This window comes from Halichoerus grypus, chromosome 2 (genome assembly GCF_964656455.1).
Source record: "Halichoerus grypus chromosome 2, mHalGry1.hap1.1, whole genome shotgun sequence".
Classification (NCBI taxonomy): Eukaryota; Metazoa; Chordata; class Mammalia; order Carnivora; family Phocidae; genus Halichoerus; species Halichoerus grypus.
The window spans coordinates 193,443,084-193,464,360 of record NC_135713.1 but is presented as its reverse complement, the minus strand read 5'-3'; the positions used below and the strand labels follow the sequence as shown (position 1 = coordinate 193,464,360).

The 21,277-nt window shown below is 35.9% G+C and overlaps 2 protein-coding genes across 2 annotated transcripts in view; one reads left to right on the top strand and one right to left on the bottom strand.

Moving 5' to 3' along the window:
* The first annotated feature begins 1,752 nt into the window (after positions 1-1,752).
* On the top strand, positions 1,753-2,537 carry NACA2 (nascent polypeptide associated complex subunit alpha 2). Its single transcript, XM_036116241.2, is given in 2 exon segments — positions 1,753-2,248; positions 2,250-2,537. Coding segments are annotated over 2 exon segments (651 nt in total). The 5' UTR covers positions 1,753-1,768; the 3' UTR covers positions 2,421-2,537.
* A 4,698-nt stretch (positions 2,538-7,235) lies between these two features.
* LOC118553947 (EF-hand calcium-binding domain-containing protein 13) overlaps positions 7,236-21,277 on the bottom strand; it is a 74,848-nt gene continuing 60,806 nt past the window's right edge. The window contains exons 14-17 of the mRNA XM_078066389.1: positions 16,501-16,644; positions 13,736-13,864; positions 9,936-10,079; positions 7,236-7,282 (exon numbers count right to left, since the gene is read on the bottom strand). Of these exons, the coding sequence (XP_077922515.1) occupies positions 7,236-7,282; positions 9,936-10,079; positions 13,736-13,864; positions 16,501-16,644 (464 nt within the window). The remainder of the gene's footprint in view (positions 7,283-9,935; positions 10,080-13,735; positions 13,865-16,500; positions 16,645-21,277) is intronic.

Genomic DNA, 21,277 nt, shown 5'->3' with positions numbered 1-21,277 from the left:
TTCACTTCCTCTCCCCCTCCCCTCACTCTCTCTCTCAAATAAATAAATCTTTCTAAAAAAGTATATGAAAATTTTGTGTTCATACGTTTGAAAACCTAGACTTTAAAAAATATACACATCAACTATGTTTAAATGAGAAAATGGGGGAAAAAGGGGCTTGGTAGAGTATATATAAAATATATATAATTTAGGGACTCCTGGGTGGCTCAGTCGGTTAAGCATCTGCCTTCGGCTCAGGTCATGATCCCAGGATCCTGGGATCGAGTCTCGCATGGGGCTCCTTGCTCAGTGGGGAGCCTGCTTCTCCCTCTACCTGCTACTCCCCCTGCTTGTGCTCTCTCTCTCTAATAAATAAATAAATTAAATATTTAAAATATATATATATATATATAATTTATACACACACATACCTATATATACACCACCCCCCAAAAAATGAAGTTTCTGTTCATATTCATTTCAAATTCCATACTTACTTTGGCACTCGATAAATTCATCACTGTTGTTCAATGCTCTGATAAAATCCTTAAAATTCACCACTTCATCTTTTTTTTTAAAAAAAAAAAAAAAAGAAAGAATTTAGATATTCTTGTAAAGAAGACTATTTGATGTTATAAAACCAGAGCTATAAACACAAAAATAACAGGGAAGACTGGCAATCCTACTGTGATGTACATGATATGCAGATTAGACCTGAAATAAAGCTGTCGGAGATATACTCTGAAAATCAATTCCTTCAATATAAACCCATCAATCAAAAGAAAAGAAAATACATTTTTAATTTTCTTTTAAAAGATATAAAGGGGATATATCTTCTTAGGCATATACGGTGAAACTTCTGAAATACTCAAGCTTTGCTATTTTAAATTAAAATAATTACTCACCAGTAGGATTAGTATTATCCAAAGCCTCCTTTATTTTATCATCTGTTAGATAGATTCTGATGACATTTAAATTTTGCTGAAGGTCAGGAATGGCTGTAATTTCATTTTTGTGAATGGTGATGTTGTAAAATTGACTTTTATCTCCTGAGAAGAGATAATCACCTCCAATTAGAGAGGACTTTTCATGTTTCTCCTTTATGTTTTAAAGATAAGTGGGAAAAATTATTCCAATATATAAAATTATACTTAAAAGACAGTATTTGTATTTATCTATGGACTGCTCTGTTCCTAAAATAATTTAAAATAGGTGACAATACTCATATGTGGAATTTAAGAACAAAACAGAGGAGCATGGGGAAGGGAGGGAAAAATAAAACAAGATAAAATCAGAGATGGAGACAAACCATAAGAGACTCTTAATCATAGGAAACAAACTGAGGGTTGCTGGAGGGGAAGGGGGCAGCGGATGGGGTAACCAGGTGATGGACATTAAGGAGGGCACGTGATGTAATAAGCACTGGGTATTCTTTTTTTTTCTTATAAATTATTTGCTTCAGGCGTATAGGTCTGTGATTCATCAGTCTTACACAATTCACAGCGCTCACCATAGCACATACCCTCCCCAATGTCCATCACCCAGCCACCACGTGTGTGTATATATTTATACACACACACACACCACATCTTCTTTATCCATTCATCTGTTGATGGACATCCGGGCTCTTTCCATAGTTTGGCTATTGTGGACATTGCTGCTATAAACATTGGGGTGCAGGTGCCCCTTCGGATCACTACATTTGTATCTTTGGGGTAAATACCCTTCTCTAAGACTGATGAATCAGCTCTTTCTGCCGCCATCTTGGGTTCCACGTTCCCCTCACAAAATGCCTGGTGAAGCCACAGAAACCGTCCCTGCTACAGAGCAGGAGCTGCCACAGCCCCAGGCTGAGACAGGGTCTGGAACAGAATCTGACAGTGATGATGACTCATTACCAGAGCTTGAGGAACAGGATTCCACACAGGCAACCACATAACAAGCCCAGCCGGCAGCAGCCGCTGAAATCAATGAAGAACCAGTCAGGAAAGCAAAACAGAGCTGGAGTGAAAAGAAGGCACAGAACGCTATGTCCAAACTGGGTCTTCGACAGGTTACAGGGGTTACAAGAGTCACTATCTGGAAATCTAAGAATATCCTCTTTGTCATCACAAAACCAGATGTCTGCAAGAGCCCAGCTTCAGATACCTACGTAGTTTTGGGGGAAGCCAAGATCGAGGATTTATCTCAGCAAGCACAACTAGCAGCTGCTGATAAATTCGAAGTTCAAGGTGAAGCTGTCTCAAACATTCAAGAAAGCACACAGACTCCCAACTATGCAAGAGGAGAGTGAAGGGGAAGAGGTTGATGAAACCGGTGAAGAGGGTAAGGACATAGAACTGGTCACGTCACAAGCAAATGCGTCAAGAGCAAAGGCAGTCCGAGCCCTGAAGAACAACTGTAATGATATTGTAAATGCTATTATGGAATTAACAATGTAACCATCTGAAAACGAGGACTTTTTTTGGTGTTTCAAAAGAATAACTGCAGCTTGGTTTGAAATTTGTACTGTTTCTATCATTAATAAAGTTATGGCTTCTTGTTGGATGAAAAAAAAAGACTCATGAATCACTGACCTCTACCTCTGAAACTAATAATATATTATATATTAATTAATTGAATTTAAATTTTAAAAAAAGAAACCCCCCCAAAAAGAGAGATATAATAAACACTAAACAAAAGAGAGCAGTGTAGCTACACAAATATGACAAAGTAGACCTTATGTGAAGAGGAATTTTTAGAGATAAAGAGAAACATTTCATAATGATGTTTTAGATGGACATAACAATTCTAAATTTGTATGTACTTAGTGACAGAGTCTGAAAAACATGTATTACAAAACTGAAAGAACTAAACAGAGAGATGGATGATTATAATGTGAAATATGTAAGTGCACCAAGAATAATTATTTTCATATATTGCCTATGGATGATTTGATAACCTTTCTGTAAAATAATTTAGCAATATCAATTAAAAGCTTTATTTTAAATAAAATAAGATAGGTGACAATAAGTACACATAAATGTATAAATGTAAGTAAGGAAATTGGGGGAAAGGAACAAAGGAGCAACAAAAATAAGACAAAAGAGAGCAATACACAAAGTACATTACATAAGGTCATATATATAAACTTTGCAATACCAAATGTGTACATCTAACAAGAGCTTTCTTGTAAGCAAAAACTTAAAGAATTAAAGGTAGGAATAGATGAGCCCACAATCAGAGCTGCAGATTTGAACACCTTGCACTTAGTAATTAATAGAACAAGTAGAATAAACATCAGTAAGAATTAGAATATTCAACCAAACTAGCAAAAAATCTAACCTAATGGATATTTATAGAACACTACCCGACAACTACAGAATATACATTCTTTCAAGTGCACATGGAATATTCACCTAGATAGACCACATGCTAGTCTTTAAAAGAAATCTAATCAATTTAAAAGCTTTTAAATTGTGCAAAATAAATTCTCTGACAAAGGTTATTAAATTAGAAACCAGTAACAAGAAGATACCTAGAAATTGTCCAAATATTTGGAAATTAAATAGTACATTTCTAAACAGCTCATATTTCAAAAAGCTATCACAAGGTAAATTAGAAAATATTTTAAATAAGTTATTATCAAAGCATAACATATAAAATTTTGTGAGATGCAGTGAAAGTGCTCAGAGGGAAATCTGTAGCTTTAAATGTTGGAAAGGCATAAAATCAGTGGTATAAAAAGTACTGGTATTAAATTCTTTTTTTAAAATTCCTTTTTATAGTTGTACAATATAGAAGCTATAGTTTATTTAACTAATCTCCAATGTTTACACTTTAAGTATTTTCCATAATTTTGCAATTTCAAATAATTCTGTAATGAATAACCTTATGCATCTGTATTTTCACATTGGCGCAGGGTATCGTCAGGGAAAATTCCTAGAAGTGGAATTGCTGAGTCAAAAGATAAATGCATATATAGTTTTGTTAGACATTGCCAAATTCCCTCCAGAAGAATGGTAGTATTTTACATGCTCATGAGTTATAGATAAATGCCTTTTTCTCTACAACCTGACAAACAGAATATGTTGTCAAGGTTTTCCATTTTTGTCAGTCTAATGGGTGAGAAATTGCATCTCTATTTTAGTTTGCATATTTCTTATTATAAGTAAAATCGAACATCTCTTATATGTTCATGGGCCATTTTATATCTTTTTTATGATTTGTATATCCATGACTTTTGCCCGCTTTTCTATATTTCTTCTGTGATATATATTGCAAATAGTTTCTCCCATTTTGTTATTTGTTCTTTGGCTTTACCTATGCTATTGTATTAATAGACAAAATTTGGGGTTTTTAAAATGTTTTCAAAGACCGATGTCAAAGAGCTTACTGCCTATGTTTTCTTCTAGAAGTTTTGTGGTTTCAGGGCTTATATGCAAGTCTTTAATCCATTTTGAGCTAATTTTTGTGCATGGTCTAAGATAGCATTCTTTTGCATACAGCTGTCCAGTTTTCCCAGCACCACTTATCAAAGAGTCTGTCCCTTCCAATTGTATATTCTTGGCTGCTCTGTCATGAACAAATTGACCAAATATGCAAGGGCTTATTTCTGCACTCTCTGTTCTGTTCCATTGATCTATGTGTCTGTTTTTATGCCAGTACCATACAGTTTTTATTACTATGGCTTTGTAATAAAGTTTGAAATCAGAAAGTAGGATGGCTCTAGCTTTGTTCTTTCTCAAGATTGCTTTGGCTATTCAGGGTCTTCTGTGGTTCCATACAAATTTTAGGATTATTTGTTCTAGGTCTGTGAAAAATGCCACTGGAATTTTGATAGGGATTACAATGAGTGTGTAGATTGCTTTGGGTAGTATGGATATTTTAACAATATTTGTCTTTCCAATCCCTGACCATGGAATATCTTTCCATTTGTTTGTGTCATCTTCAATTTCTTTTGTCAGTGTCTTATAGTTTTCAGTGTACAGGTCTTTCACCTCCTTGGTTAAATTTTTTATTCTTTTTGGTGCAATTATAATGGGATAGCTTTCTTAATATCTTTTTCTGATAGTTTATTAGTGAATAGAATGCAACTGGTTTTTCTATATTGATTTTATATTCTACAACTTTATGGAATTTGTTTATTAGTTCTAAGTTTTTTTGGTAGGGCCTTTAGTTTTCTATATATAATGTCATATTATCTGCAAATAGTAACCATTTTACTTCTTTCTTTCCAATTTGGATGCCTTTTAATTTCTTTTTTTTGTCTAATTGTCCTCAGTAGGACTTCTAATACTATGAATAAAAGCTGAATAAAAGTGGTGAGAAAAATTACAGCATAGGGAATATAGTCAATAATACTGTAATACCATTTTGTGGTGACAGATGGTAACTACACTTCCCATGGGTAGAACTAAGTAATACACAGAATTGTTGAATCACTATGATGTACCCCTGAAACTAATACAACATTGCATGTTAACTGTACTTCAATAAATAAAACAAAATTAAAAAGTGACAAAATGGGCATCCTTGTCTTGTTCCTGATCTTAGAAGAAAAGCTTTCAGTTTTTCACCATTGAGTATGATGTTAGCTGTGGCCTTGTCATATATGGCTTTCATTATGTTGATGTATGTTCTCTCTATACCCACTTTGTTGAGAGTTTTTATCATAAATGGATGTTATCTATCATAAAATCGTATTTGGCAGTTTCTATCAATTTAAATATACACTTACCATATATCCCAGCAATCCTACTTCTTGGTATTCAACTAAGAGATATGAAAATATATGTACACACAAAAACCTGTACATAAATGTTTATTTACTTATTTTTTTGACAGAGACACAACGAGAGAGGGAACACAAGCAGGGGGAGTGGGAGAGGGAGAAGCAGGCTTCCCGCCGAGCAGGGAGCCTGATGCGGGGCTCGATCCCAGGACCCTGGGATCATGACCTGAGCCGAAGGCAGATGCTTAACAACTGAGCCACCCAGGCGCCCCTGTACATAAATGCTTAGAAGCTTCATTCATAATCACCAAACCCAGAAACAATTCAATAGTCTATCAACTGGTAAATGGATAAATTGTACATTCATATAATGGAATAATACTCATCAATAAAATGAAACAAATTACATGCAAAAGGTTAATGAATATAAAGTATAATATGCTATGTGAAAGAAGCCAGACTCAAATGAGCTTCATATGTTATGATTTCATTTACGTGACATTCTAGAAAAGGCAAAACTTTAGAGTCAAAGAACAGATCTGTGGTTACCAGGAATGAGGGTTAGGGGAGGCGATGGACTATAAAAAGACATAAAGGAATGTCTGGGGTGATAAATTCTATGTGCTGTTTAGTAATGGTTACATGACATTATTTTCAAGAATTCAAAGAACAGTACACCTAAAAACAGGTGATTTTACTATATATAAGTTACAGTGTAATAAACATAAATTTGTCCTAAAACAATGTAGTCAAGAGAGTGGCTGAGGATACATTAAAAACAAAAAAGATAGGCATAAAATCCACTTTGCTACATTTGTCAAAAGTTTTAAAAATTATTTTCTAATCATTTATAATTTTCCAATAAATTTAGGTCAGGTATACCTAGAGAATAATCTCAGAGAATAATATATAATCTAGTAATTTTCTAGCACTACTAGAGTAAAACTACCCACAATTCTGAGTTTGGGGAAAGCTTAGCAGTCTTTGCCATATAATCTGGACAAAAATTATATAACCCAATATTGTATTGTTTTATCTTCATATTGTTTCTTACTCACCTGTGTTTTAACTATCTATTCCTGTGTTGTCTTACCATGAAAACCACTGCCTGTCCTTCCAGATATAGGCAGTGGATACATATTAAGTAAAACTCACCTGCGACTTTAGGAATTCTCAATGTATTGCAGAACTTAGTTAAAAATTCTTGAATGGTAATCTTGCCATTTTCTGTAATGCAAAGTAAAGTTTGGCTGAAAGAGTTATTGATTCTGAATTAATATGTCAGAAGCTAATAGTCAAATTATAATAAAAGTGAAAAAGGAGTCAGCCTATACTATTCCTTCTTCCTTAACTTCTGCATACATATGATTACCAATTTCCATTTAATTATTTCCAGATACTTCTTGAATGTATCACTATGCTAGTTAATGCCTGTGCTGTTACAACAGCATCGTTAAAACTCTATGCCATTAGTCTCATTTCTCTAGATTTATTTTCTGCAATGCAGCAAGAGAAGTCTTTCTCTTAAAAAAAAAAAATCTGGTTACTCCTCTGAATAAAACCCTTCAGTAGCTCCTACTTTCCCCAAAACTACAAGAAAACCCAAAAACAAATAAACAAAAACACGTCATAGGTAGGGTAAGAGGCTATAGACCAATATTCCTTACAAATGTGTTAAAGTCTAAGTAAAATACTAGAAAGTAGGATTTAGCAGTATATCTAGAAATTAAAGTTCTAGATACTTTCAAGACATACATTCTCATGGAGAGCAACAGGCTTTCAAGGAGGAAAACCAGTTCTTAGAGGAGGAGGAAAAAATCTTAGCTATTACAATGGTTTGTGGCCACAGTACATCAGCAAATATTTACCTGTGGTGTTAAATGTTCATGGCTGTGGGGTGGTAAAAAAGAACAAAAATGTCCAGAGTCCAGAAATAAACCCCCACATATACTCAACTAATATTTGACAAGGGAGCCAAGAACATTTAACGGAGAAAGTATAGTCTTTTCAATAAATGGTGTTGGGAAACTGGATAACTATATCCAGAAAAATGAAATTAGGGCTCCACCTTATACCACTCACAAAAAAGTTACCTCAAAATGGATTAAAGATTTAAATGTAAGATCTGATATTGTAAAATTCCTAGAAGAAAACATAAGGAAGCAGCTTTCAGACACCGGTGTTGGCAATGATTTTTTGGACATGACACCAAAAGCACAAACAACAAAATCAAAAATCAACAAGTGGGACTACATCCAACTTAAAAGCTTTTGTACAGAAAAAAAAAAAAAAATCAGCAAAATGAAAAGGCAACCTACAGAATGAGAGAAAATATTTGCAAACCATATATCTGATAAATAGTTAGTATCCAAAATATATAATTCACACAGCTCAATAACAAACAAGCAAGCAAACAAAATGATGAAAAAAATGGGCAGAGTAACTGAATAGACATTTTTTTCCAAAGAAGACATCCCAATGGCCAACAGGTACATGAAAAGGTGTTCGACATCACTAATCATCAGGGAAATGCAAATCAAAACCACAATGAGATATCATTCACACCTGTTAGAGTGGCCATCATCAAGAAGACAAGAGATGAAGGTTTGCATGGATGTGGAGAAAGGGAACCCTCATACACTGTTGATGGCAATGGAAACTGATGCAGCCACTATGGATAACAGTATGGAAGCTTGCCCCAAAATTAAAAATAGAACTACCATATGATCCATTAATCCCCCTTATGGGTATATATGTAAAGGAAATGAAAAAAGATCTTTAAGAGATATCTACACTCCCATGTATTTTGTAGCATTATTCACAAAAGCCAAGATATGGAACAACCTGTGTCCATCACAGATGAATAAACAGATGTAGCATATACATATATATACAAGGGAATATTATTCCACCATGAGAAAGAAGGAAATTCTGCCATTTGCAACAACATGGATAAGTCTCGAGGGCATTATGCTTAGAGGAGATAAGCCAGACAAGGACAAATACTGTATATATCACCAATATGTGGAATCTAAAAAAGCCAGTCTCGTAGAAACAGAGTAGAATGGTAGTTACCAGCAACTTGGGGAGTGCAGTGAGTTGGGGAGATGTTGTTAAAGGTACAAATTTGCAGTTAGAAGATGAGTAAGTTCTGGAAATTTAATGCTGTGCTGACCTAATACTGTATTATATACTTGAAAGTTTGCTAAGAGACTAGACCTTAAATGTTCTCACCACAAAAAAGAAATTATAATTATGTGATGTGATAGAGGTGTTAGCTAGCCCTATGGTGATAATCATATTGCAATATATATGTATCAAATCAACACAATGTACACCCTAAACTTACAAAATATTCTATGTCCGTTATATCTCAATTTTACAAAAAGGAAAAGAAAAATTCTGTGGGGACTGAGTGAAAAAAAAAAGCTCCAAATCACCAATACCGAGAATGAAAATGAAGATATTATTACAGATCAGGCAGACATCAAAAAAGATAAAAAGTGAGGTCAAGGACAACTTTATCCAATAAATTTGAAAAGTCAGATGAAATGGACAAATTCCTATAAAAATAGAGCCTGCCAATATTAACAAGAAAATATACTATTTTCTTTGTAATCCCATACAATTTAAGAAATTAAATCAATAATCCAGAACTTTCCCATAAATAAATCTTTAGGCCCATTAGGCTTCACCTGTGGGTTCTACTTAACATCTGAGGAATCTCTTACAGAGAATAGAAAAATAAAGACTACTCTCCATCTCTTTTGAAAATATAGCAAAGATAATATTCAACAATATCAGTCATTAAAATAATGAAATTATTTTGTACATTTATAAATATCTGCTTCCCTGAGCCAACACCATGTGCAATACCCCCAGAGGTATTCCTGGATATCAGCATAGTTTACCTTCCAAAGGGCTGACACCTGGCAAAGGGCCTCAAGGACTCTGTTGTATTCTGTGCATGGCATTCTGATTGAGTACTACCCATGCCAGTCAGTTCAAAGTAACCTCATCTCCCAAGTACTGCCACCTACAGGTATAAAGTAGGCCCTGACTTACCCCTCCATTTGGTTTCACAGGGCTCAGGCTTGGCACACCAGGGCAGCACTGATGTTCCCCAGTCATCCCACTGCAGCTCCCACAGGATGCCTTCCATTGCTGTGTATCCCATCCATACATCTCCCACCCCCACTGGTAGGAGATGCATTTATAACACAGATGCATTCAAACTACTCACCAGGTTCAGGTTCATGTCTTAATACTTCATTAAGTAAAACATTAGCTGCATAAAAGTCATTGTTTATCAGTAATGCTTTGAGTTCAGAGGCATCAATTAGATCATTCTGGAGAATTTGGGTAGTAGCTAAGAGTAGCTGTGTAGCTGCAAAAAAAGAGCAAAAACAAATATTTCAACAGCAGAAATAAGAGTATATTATTCACTTTCACTTAAAAAGCTTGGGTTGCATAACAGAATTTTATTTTGTTTTATTTTTTTAAAGATTTTATTTGAGAGAGAGAGAGTGTGCAAGAGAGCACATGCGCAAGAGAGCTCGAGCACGGGGGAGGGCTGAGGCAAAGGGAGAGGGAGAAGCAGGCTCCCCACTGAGCAGGGATCCTGAAGCAGGACTTGACCCCAGGACCCCGGGATCATCACCTGAGCTGAAGGCAGATGCCCAACTGACTGAGTCACCCAGTGCCCCAGCATAAAAGAATTTTACATGAAACTACTAGTATAGTTTTAAAAACCATTATGTATTATAATAGCTAGCAGTTACTGAAAACTTACTAAGTGCTACAGACTGTTCTAAGTACTTCTACTTTCCATATTTAAGCCTTATTACAATTCCAAGATAGGCATTATTATCCCTATTTTTCAGATGAAGAAATTGAGGTTAAGTGATTTACTAAAGAATATATTGGTAGTAAGTGGCAGGGCCAGGATTCAAGTCCAGGCACCATACTTCCAAAACCCATGCTCTTAACTAATGTGCCTTTCAAGTTGACATATGTAAGTGGTCAACCTTTCTGCCTTTGGCTACATAATATTTCATATGTGGCCTCTGAAATAACTGTGAAGCATTACAAATGAGTTTACATCAAAATTTGCTTTATTTCACTTAGAGTTATGTTACAGAGACAAAACAGACAGGAAGCAGCAGCAGCTGCTGTTGCTGCTACAAGTCACACTCTTTGTATTTATCTTATAGCCCCACAAACCCTGACAGCTTTGGTTGCTTTCCAATGCCTTCAAACAGTTGTGGTTGTTGATGCTGTTTAATTTAGTCCAGATATTACTAGTTATTCTCAGCAGGAGGGTTGGTTTGATATAAGCTAATCAATCATAGCCCAGAAGTAGAACCAGGTGGATCAAGCTTACACGTAATTCTGAAGCCCTGCTCTGGTTAAAGATTATTGCTTAGGTTATTACTTTACCACAAAGCTGTAGTAATCATGACCATGTGGTACTGGCATAAGAATAAATAAAAATCAATGGAATGGAATTGAGAGTCGAGAAATAAATCATACACTTACGATCAATTGATTTTTGACAAGGATGCCAAAACCCTTTAATGGGGAAAGTATAATCTTGTCAACAAATGATGCTGGGATAACTGAATATCTGCATGCAAAAGAATTAAAGTGGACTCCCATCTCACACTACATACAAACATTAACTCGAATCAAAGATTGAAATTAAAAGGCTAAAACTATAAAACTCTCAGAAGAAAACACTAGTATAAATCTTCATGATCTTGGATTATCTTTAGATGTGACATCAAAAGAAGTGACAAAAGAAAATATAAATTGGATTTCACCCAACTTAAAAATTTCTATGCTGAAATCAGTGGCATTTCTACACACCACCAACAAGACAGAAGAAAGAGAAATTAAGGAGTCAATCCCATTTACAATTGCACCCAAAACCATAAGATACCTAGGCATAAATCTAACCAAAGAGGCAAAGGATCTATACTCAGAAAACTATAAAATACTCATGAAAGAAATTGAGGAAGACACAAAGAAATGGAAAAACGTTCCATGCTCATGGATTGGAAGAACAAATATTGTGAAGATGTCAATGCTACCTAGAGCAATCTACACATTCAATGCAATCCCCATCAAAATACCACCAACTTTTTTCAAAGAAATGGAACAAATAATCCTAAAATTTGTATGGAACCAGAAAAGACCCCGAATAGCCAGAGGAATGTTGAAAAAGAAAAGCAAAGCTGGCGGCATCACAATTCCGGACTTCAAGCTCTATTACAAAGCTGTCATCATCAAGATAGTATGGTACTGGCACAAAAACAGACACATAGATCAATGGAACAGAATAGAGAGCCCAGAAATGGACCCTCAACTCTATGGTCAACTAATCTTCGACAAAGCAGGAAAGAATGTCCAATGGAAAAAAGACAGTCTCTTCAACAAATGGTGTTGGGAAAATTGGATAGCCACATGCAGAAGAATGAAACTGGACCATTTCCTTACATGACACACAAAAGTAGACTCAAAATGGTTGAAAGACCTAAATGTGAGACAGGAGTCCATCAAAATCCTAAAGGAGAACACAGGCAGCAACCTCTTCGACCTCAGCCGCAGCAACTTCTTCCTAGAAACATTGCCAAAGGCAAGGGAAGCAAGGGCAAAAATGAACTATTGAGACTTCATCAAGATCAAAAGCTTTTGCAAAGCAAAGGAAAGAGTCGACAAAACCAAAAGACAACCGACAGAATGGGAGAAGATATTTGCAAATGACATATCAGATAAAGGGCTAGTATCCAAAATCTATAAAGAACTTATCAAACTCAACACCCAAAGAACAAAGAATCCAATCAAGAAATGGGCAGAAGACATGAACAGACATTTTTCCAAAGAAGATATCCAAATGGCCAACAGACACATGAAAAAGAGCTCAATATCGCTCGGCATCAGGGAAATCCAAATGAAAACCTCAATGAGATACCACCTCACACCAGTCAGAATGGCTAAAATTAACAAGTCAGGAAATGACAGATGTTGGCGGGGATGCAGAGAAAGGGGAACCCTCCTACACTGTTGGTGGGAATGCAAGCTGGTGCAGCCACTCTGGAAAACAGTATGGAGGTTCCTCAAAAAGTTGAAAATAGAGCTACCATATGATCCAGCAATTGCACTACTGGGTATTTACCCCAAAGATACAAAAGTAGGGATCCGAAAGGGTACGTGCACCCCGATGTTTATAGCAGCGATGTCCACAATAGCCAAACTGTGGAAAGAGCCAAGATGTCCATCGACAGATGAATGGATAAAGAAGATGTGGTATATATATATAATGGAATGTTATGCAGCCATCAAAAGGAATGAGATCTTGCCATTTGCAACAGCGTGGATGGAACTGGAGGGTATTATGCTGAGCGAAATAAGTCAAACAGAGAAAGACATGTATCATATGACCTCACTGATATGAGGAATTCTTAATCTCAGGAAACAAACTGAGGGTTGCTGGAGTGGGGGGTGGGGTGGGAGGGTTGGGTGACTGGGTGATACACACTGGGGAGGGTATGTGCTCTGGTAAACGCTGTGAATTGTGCAAGACTGTTGAATCTCAGATCTGTACCTCTGAAACAAATAATGCAATATATGTTAAGGAAAAAAAAAAAAAAGAAGGTAGCAGGAGGGGAAGAATGAAGGGGGGGAAATCGGAGGGGTAGACGAACCATGAGAGACAATGGACTCTGAAAAACAAACTGAGGGTTCTAGAGGGGAGGGGGGTGGGAGGTTGGGTTAGCCTGGTGATGGGTATTGAGGAGGGCACGTTCTGCATGGAACACTGGGTGTTATGCACAAACAATGAATCATGGAACACTACATCTAAAACTAATGATGTAATGTATGGGGATTAACATAACAATAAAAAAATTAAAAAAAAAAAAAAGAAAAAAAAAGTATAGAGACTACAGTGTAAAAACTTGAAATCCATATATTGATTTTTTAATATCATTTCATATCTTTATTTTACAGTCATTTGTCTTTGAACTAGTAGTATTCACTTACCTATGGACTCTTTGAAATGTGGACTTTCTTTAATTCTTTCAAAGAAATCTTTTAAATTCACCTCCTTATTATCTGTAAAGTCAAAATCAAGCATGCTGACATTAAAAACCTGATACTGTGAATTTGTACCTAAAATAAACGTTCTAACTTACAACACCTAAAATTCCATTCTACCTTATTTTCTATCTCAAACGACTGAAACTATTTCAATACAATTTTTCATACTTTTAGGAACTATCCATTGAACAGTTAATGATCTCAATAGCTAATTTTTTTTGAGTTCTACTATATGTTGTCTAATTGAGCATAATAAAAAAAAACTTACATAACTTTTCAGTTCCTTATACATACTAAGGATCCTTTTATGATGCTTTACATTTATTAACCAAAATCTTCAAAATAATTCTATAACATGGGTATGCTTGATATGCCTATCTTTAAAGGATGAAAGCAAAGAGAAATTAAATAACTTGTCTAGGTCACAAAAGCCAGAAAGTGCTAGAGGATGTGGTATCGAACGAGGTAGCCTCAGGCCAGAGGTGACAATGTTAACTATTAGGACACACACACACTTGAAGTAAGACACAATAATGTTACCACAGCAGAAAATATAGAACTATCAACTACATTAAGGAGACTTTAACTTATAACAAAATGGCAAGCTGGGTAGCACAGAAATCATCGCACTGCAAATCCCTAGAGATGCTGTATGAACTACAATATTCTATAAATGCATGACTAAGTTATAGGAAAAGTAAATAATAATACGGTAAGTGGGCACAGAGATCAAGAGTAGAAAACAGTGAGTACTAAGCCTACTGCTATTTGGGGATACATATCAGACCCCAAAGTGGCAAGGTGCTTGATTTAAATGCTCATGCATATTCATAAAAGAAAACTTGGGTCCATGCTACATTGAGAGCTTGAATTTAGATACCAAATAAAACTGGGATGCTTTGCAAATCAATCAATGTGATACAACACATTAAAAAAGAAAGAACAAGAACCATATGATCCTCTCAATAGATGCAGAAAAAGCATTTGACAAAGTACAGCATCCTTTCTTGATTAAAACTCTTCACAGTGTAGGGATAGAGAGTACATACCTCAATATCATAAAAGCCATCTATGAAAAACCCACAGCGAATATCATACTCAATGTGGAAAAACTGAGAGCTTTCCCCCTAAGGTCAGGAACACGGCAGGGATGTCTGGAGGTTCCTCAAAAAGTTGAAAATAGAGCCACCCTACGACCCAGCAATTGTACTACTGGGTATTTACCCCAAAGATACAAATGTAGTGATCCGAAGGGTCACATGCACCCCAATCTTTATAGCAGCAATGTCCAAACAATAGCCAAACTATGGAAAGAGCCTAGATGTCCATCAACAGATGAATGGATAAAGAAGATGTGGTGTATATATACAATGGAATATTACGCAGCCAACAAAAAAATGAAATCTTGCCATTTGCAATGACGGGGATGGAACTAGAGGGTATTACGCTAAGCGAAATAAGTCAATCAGAGAAAGACAATTATCATATGATCTCACTGATATGAGGAATTTGAGAAACAAGACAGAGGATCATAGGGAAGGGAGGGAAAAATGAAACAAGACAAAACCGGAGAGGGAGACAAACCATAAGAGACTCTTAGTCTCAGGAAACAAACTGAGGATTGCTGGAGTGGAGGGTGGTGGGAGGGATGGGGTGGCTGGATGATGGACATCAGGGAGGGTAGGTACTATGGTGAGCACTGTGAATTGTTTAAGACTGATGAATCACAGACCTGTACCCCTGAAACAAATAATACATTATATGTTAATAAAACAAAAACTGGGATGCTTAAAGAAGTTCAATCCAGTGAAAGGGAGATTAAAATACTGTATTCACAGGCCCAGGTAAACAACAAGGAGACCTAAATCTTCCTAATTCTGAGAGGCAGTGGGGAAAAAAAATCTGTGAAGAATCTCTTGCATCTCTTGTGGGTTTAGAGTCTAAATTTATACTGCTCTCATGATATGAGAAACCCCAGGTCAAAACATAAATTGACTGAGGTCAATAATAATCTAGGGTACCTGGCAAAGGCAATAATCAAACTGTGCTGGGGAGGTACTCTTAAACACAGACTCATGGGATTCCTATAGAAAAAACAAGCTGGTTAAGATAAGCCCCAAATAAAAAGCCACCTAAAACCAGTGAAACTCATCAGCTTCTAAAAGTATTCCCACTTGATTTGACACTTAAGAGTGAATATATATAGGAAAGGAGATCAAGTACATATTACATGAAGTTAAAAATGGAAAACACAGATAAATATATGCCCACTTGGAAACAATGACCAAAACTAAATAACTGTTCTTCTAAAATGTAGTGAAACTTTGGGTATTTCCTTTGGTTAAAAAACAGAATGAGACAAGTACTATAAAAGGACAGATGAAGGTGGATCCCCTCTGAAGAAAGACTGCATGTCAAAATGAAGCTGCTGGTATCATGTCTTTGTTTTAACACAATGGTGTTTTCCCACCCATGCTTACAAGAAATGAATGGTAATTATCTAAATAAGTATACATATCCAGATAAGTATGAACAGATAGATATGGTCAATAAATATTTAAATTAGAAGACTATTTTGGCTCTAATTTGTATCAGCCTAAGTCTCCAGTGTGACTACCCTTAGCATTTTACCCACATATATATGCTTTAAGACTATTTCTTATAAACAGGGAAAAATGAAAAGAATCTCAAGCCAAAAAAATGCTCACCACTGATGTCACAACATTTAAGGGCTTCACTGATGTCCTCCTCAGTCAAATTAACATTCAAACTTTCCAGGGCACGTTCCAAGTTAGGTATACCAATCTTGCCATTATCAACACTTGACAAGATATGAGCAGCTTCTTTAATCTCTACAAAGATAAATAAATATATATAATATACTATTGTTTTAAAAAGTGCAAAATATTTTGTCCAAAGTCTATTATAGGTGAACTAACAAATTAAGTATATATATTTAACTAAAATCTCTGTAGAACAAAAGTAAAATATTTTCTATTTAAAACTAACAACCGGGGCACCTCGGTGGCTCAGTCGTTAAGTGTCTGCCTTCGGCTCAGGTCATGATCCCGGGGTCCTGGGATCGAGCCCCGCATCGGGCTCCCGGCTCCGCGGGAAGCCTGCTTCTCCCTCTCCCACTCCCCCTGCTTGTGTTCCCTCTCTCGCTGTATCTCCCTCTGTCAAATAAATAAATAAATAAATAAATAATAAATAAATAAATAAATAAAAATAAATAAAAATAACAACCAATTATCTCAAGCAGCATTTAAAACCAAAAAATTACCTGCCAAAGAGAATATGATGGGTTATCTGAATCCATTAATCTATTAAATTCCGAATGAGCTGTAAGCCTTTCTTATATAATAGTTAAGTCCTCTACATGTAGGTCTAAAGATTTCTATCAACTGATAAAGTAAACAAAAAAAGGCTAAAATTTGAGATTAAAGCTCTTGATCCCCAGGGCCACTACCAGTCCATGTTGTGCTTTTGTGTGACTGAAAAAGGGCACCACTCTGTATGCATCAATTACAAAGAGGCACACCTTCCTCTGGGCAGCTGCAATCTAGCACTGGGGGTCCAAGCCTGAAGAGCACAGTGAAATACGGAGTGCTTTTCAGTCTCTACGTGTACCCTCTCAACCAAGCGCCTTTGGGCAAGGCACAGCCCATACAACCAAATGGGGTAGTCCTGTTGATACCACACCGATTTAAAATATAAAACGTGATCATTATTGGGTGTTCTAATTTTTCATCAAGACCATTTCCCACTCTATTTCTCTCTCAATCCCAAAATGAAGTAATTGTATATGTTTCCACAGTCTGAAAATTGATGTGTTAAACCAACAGATCTAAACCTTCACTTGGAAAGAATACCATAATACCATTTTAGACCTTTATTCATTCTACTAACATTTATTTTGCAGCTACTAAGACCAACAATGAAAATTTCAGCCCTCTCATCAAAGAGTTTCCTATTAAAAAAAAAAGTTTCCTATAAATTCCTTGAAGACAGAGACTGAATCTGTCATGTCTGTAAATAAAATTATAATACATTATATAGTTGGTACGATGAGAAAAATATGCACAAGATATTATGAAAACACTGAGACAGTTCACCTAACCTACAACTCTGAAAAGTCTTATGGGATGAGAAGTGACGTTTGAGCTGAGTGTAGGGGAAAAAATATGAGTGTGTCTGATAGAAAATGTGTAGAAAGGAAAACAGCACACACAAAGATATGGAACCAAAAGCAAATAGAGCCAATTTAAATTGTAATAAGTAGTATGGCTATAAAATAAATACAAATGCAGAAGTGATGAGAGATGAGACTAATGAGATAAGACAGATTTATTGTCATTCATTCATTCCATAAATATTTACAATTATGAGTTGATAACATAAAAGATTTGGAACAATACCTAGCACAGTAAATATTATATAATATTAATTATTAATAGTAGCTACTACTAAGAGCCTGCTGAAAGCCAGGATTGTGCTAGGATCTGGAGAAACAATGCTAGGATCTGGAGCAAAGTGGAGACACAGTCCTTGGCTCAATGACCCTTCCAGGCACGTAAGAGAAAGAATCATTAATCAAATAATTAAAAATCTGACTGTAAAACAGTCAGATTTTAACATGGGCAGAGGACTCTGAAGAAGACATTACAGATGGCCAACAGACATAAGAAAAGATACTCAACATCACTAATCTCAGGGAAATGCAAATCAAAATCACAATGAGATGTCACCTTACACCTGTCAGAATGGCTAGAATCAAAAACATAAGAAGTAACAAGTGTTGGCAAGGATGTGGAGAAAAAGGAGCCCTTGTGCACTGTTGGTGGAATATAAATTGGTACAGCTGCTGTGAAAAACAATATGGAGTTTCCTCGAAAAATTAAAAATAGAAATACCATATGACCCAATAATTCCACTATTGGGTATTTACCCAAAGAAAACAAAACACTAATTCAAAAAGATGTATGCACTCCTATGTGTATTGCAGTATTATTTACAAAAGCCAAGATATGGGGGCGCCTGGGTGGCTCAGTCGTTAAGCATCTGCCTTCAGCTCAGGTCATTATCCTGGGGTCCTGGGATCGAGACCCACATCGGGCTCCCTGCTCAGCGGGAAGCCTGCTTCTCCCTCTCCCACACCCCCTGCTGTGCTCCCTCTCTCACTGTTCTGTGTCAAATAAATAAATAAAATCTCTTTAAAAAAGCCAAGATATGGAAGTATCTCAAGTGTCCATCAGTAGGTGAATGAATAAAGATGTACTATATTGTGGAATATGACACAGCCATGAAAAAGGATGAGTTTTGTTGTTCGTTGTTTTTTTTTTTGCTATTTTGCCAACATGGATGGACCTAAAGGGTATTATGCTAAGTGAAATATGTCAGACTGAGAAAAACAAATACCATATGATTGTACTCATACATCGAATCTCAAAAACAAAACAAATAAAAAAACAAACAAAAAGCAGAATCAGGGGGTGCCTGAGTGGCTCAGTTGGTTAAACATCTGCCTTAAGCTCAGGTCATGATCCCAGGGTCCTGGAATCGAGCCCCATGTAGGGCTCCTTGCTCAGCGGGGAACCTGCTTCTCCCTTTCCCTCTGCTGTTCCCCCTGCTTGTGCTCTCTCTCTCTGTCAAATAAATAAATAAAATCTTAAAAAAAAAAAAAAAAGCAGAATCAGACCTATCAATATAGAGAACAAACAGATGGTGTCCAGAGAGAAGGGGGGTAAGATGGGCAAAATGGGTGAAGGGGAGTAGGAGAGACAGGCTTCCAGTTATGTAATGAATATGTCATGGCACAGTGTAGGGAATATAGTCAATGATATTGTAATCGCTTTGTATGGTGACCGATGGTAGTTACATTTGTGGTGAGCATGGCATAATGTATAGAGAAGTTGAATCACTATGTTGTACACCTGAAGCAAATATAACATTGTATGTTCACTATACTCAAATAAAAAATTTTTAATGAAAAATTATATTATTTTGGTATTAATGAATTAAGATGATTTAAGTTATTTAATATTTTTGTTACTTTATTTTTTTCTAAGTAAGCTCTATACCCAACATGGGACTTGAACTTCTGACCCTGAGATCAAGAGTCACATGCTCTACTGACTGAGCCAGCCAGATGCCCTTATTTTTGTTACTTTATATGGTAAAAATACTGAGCATTTCTAGTATCATTTAAAAAATATGAATGGGTACTTATAATATGAAATAAATGCTATGAATTAGACATGGTTTAATGAAAGCATATAACAAAGGAAGCTGACCTAGACTAGCAGATAATGATAGGCTCCCTAGAGGAACCTGACGCGCATCTGAAAGATGAGTAAACATTAACTAGGTAAAGAGGGTCAGGGAAAAATATTCCAGGGAATAAAATATGCAAAAGCTTTGTGGTGGGAGGAAAAGAGAGATCTAAGGAAATGAAAGAAAGCCAATGTATTCGAAAGTATAGAAAACAAGGGTAATGGTACAAAATTGTGCTAGAGGACTAGGACATGCAGGATTCTGATCTTTATCTAACAGCAACGGAAAATGTTTAAAGAGTTAAAAATAGGGAGACATAACATGATCAGTTTACTTTTTTGAAAAAAATATTACTCTGGCTGGAGTGGGAAAAATGGACTAGGAATCAATCCACTGGCACCTGGCAATGATCCTAAAAAATAACTCTTTTATAGGGAATGCTTTCATATATATATATATATGTATATATAAAGTTCTTATCATCTGCTTTTGGTAGTCTCAGATTTGAAGACAAAGCTTCTTTCCTAAAATCTGCAAATTTAGAGGGAGAGAGATTATGCCATAAGGAACAGCATCCTGATTTTATCCAGTTTGAAAGAAAGCCAATGGATAGATTAAATACTTCATTTCTCAGTAACATTTCTCATTGACCATTCCCTTCTTCTCAAAATCTTCCACTGGCTTCCAGAATATTATTCTCTACTCATCTTCCTCTTACTTCTTAGACTCCATGGATTTGTCAACCTCCACCAAGCTCCTTAAATGTGACTGAGATTCTAATGTCACAAATGTTTCCTTTCTCCCTAAGAGGGCAGGTTAATCCCCAGGCCCATATATTCAGTAAAATATTTAATTATTAGTCTGAATTGTCCTTCTCTGGTTCTGCTTGCCTACCTATCTATCTAATCCTGGACTTTTCCTTGGGACAAGTTGCAGTTATACCCTTCATCGTATACACTTTCTACAAAAATGCAAATTGCTACAGAGATCTATTTGAGAGACAAGTGATAGAAATAAAATATGTCCATTTGCATAGATGGACCATATTACAGTTAGAGAGCAGTTTAGAATAACTCACAACTAGTCCAGGTATTACCTTAAAACAAAAGGAGGTTAGAATAAAAATACATTATATTTACCTTAATTTTTTTTTACTTGTTCTAAGCAGGATTAAAAAACAACAACGACAACAACTAACCTATTAAAAAGTAC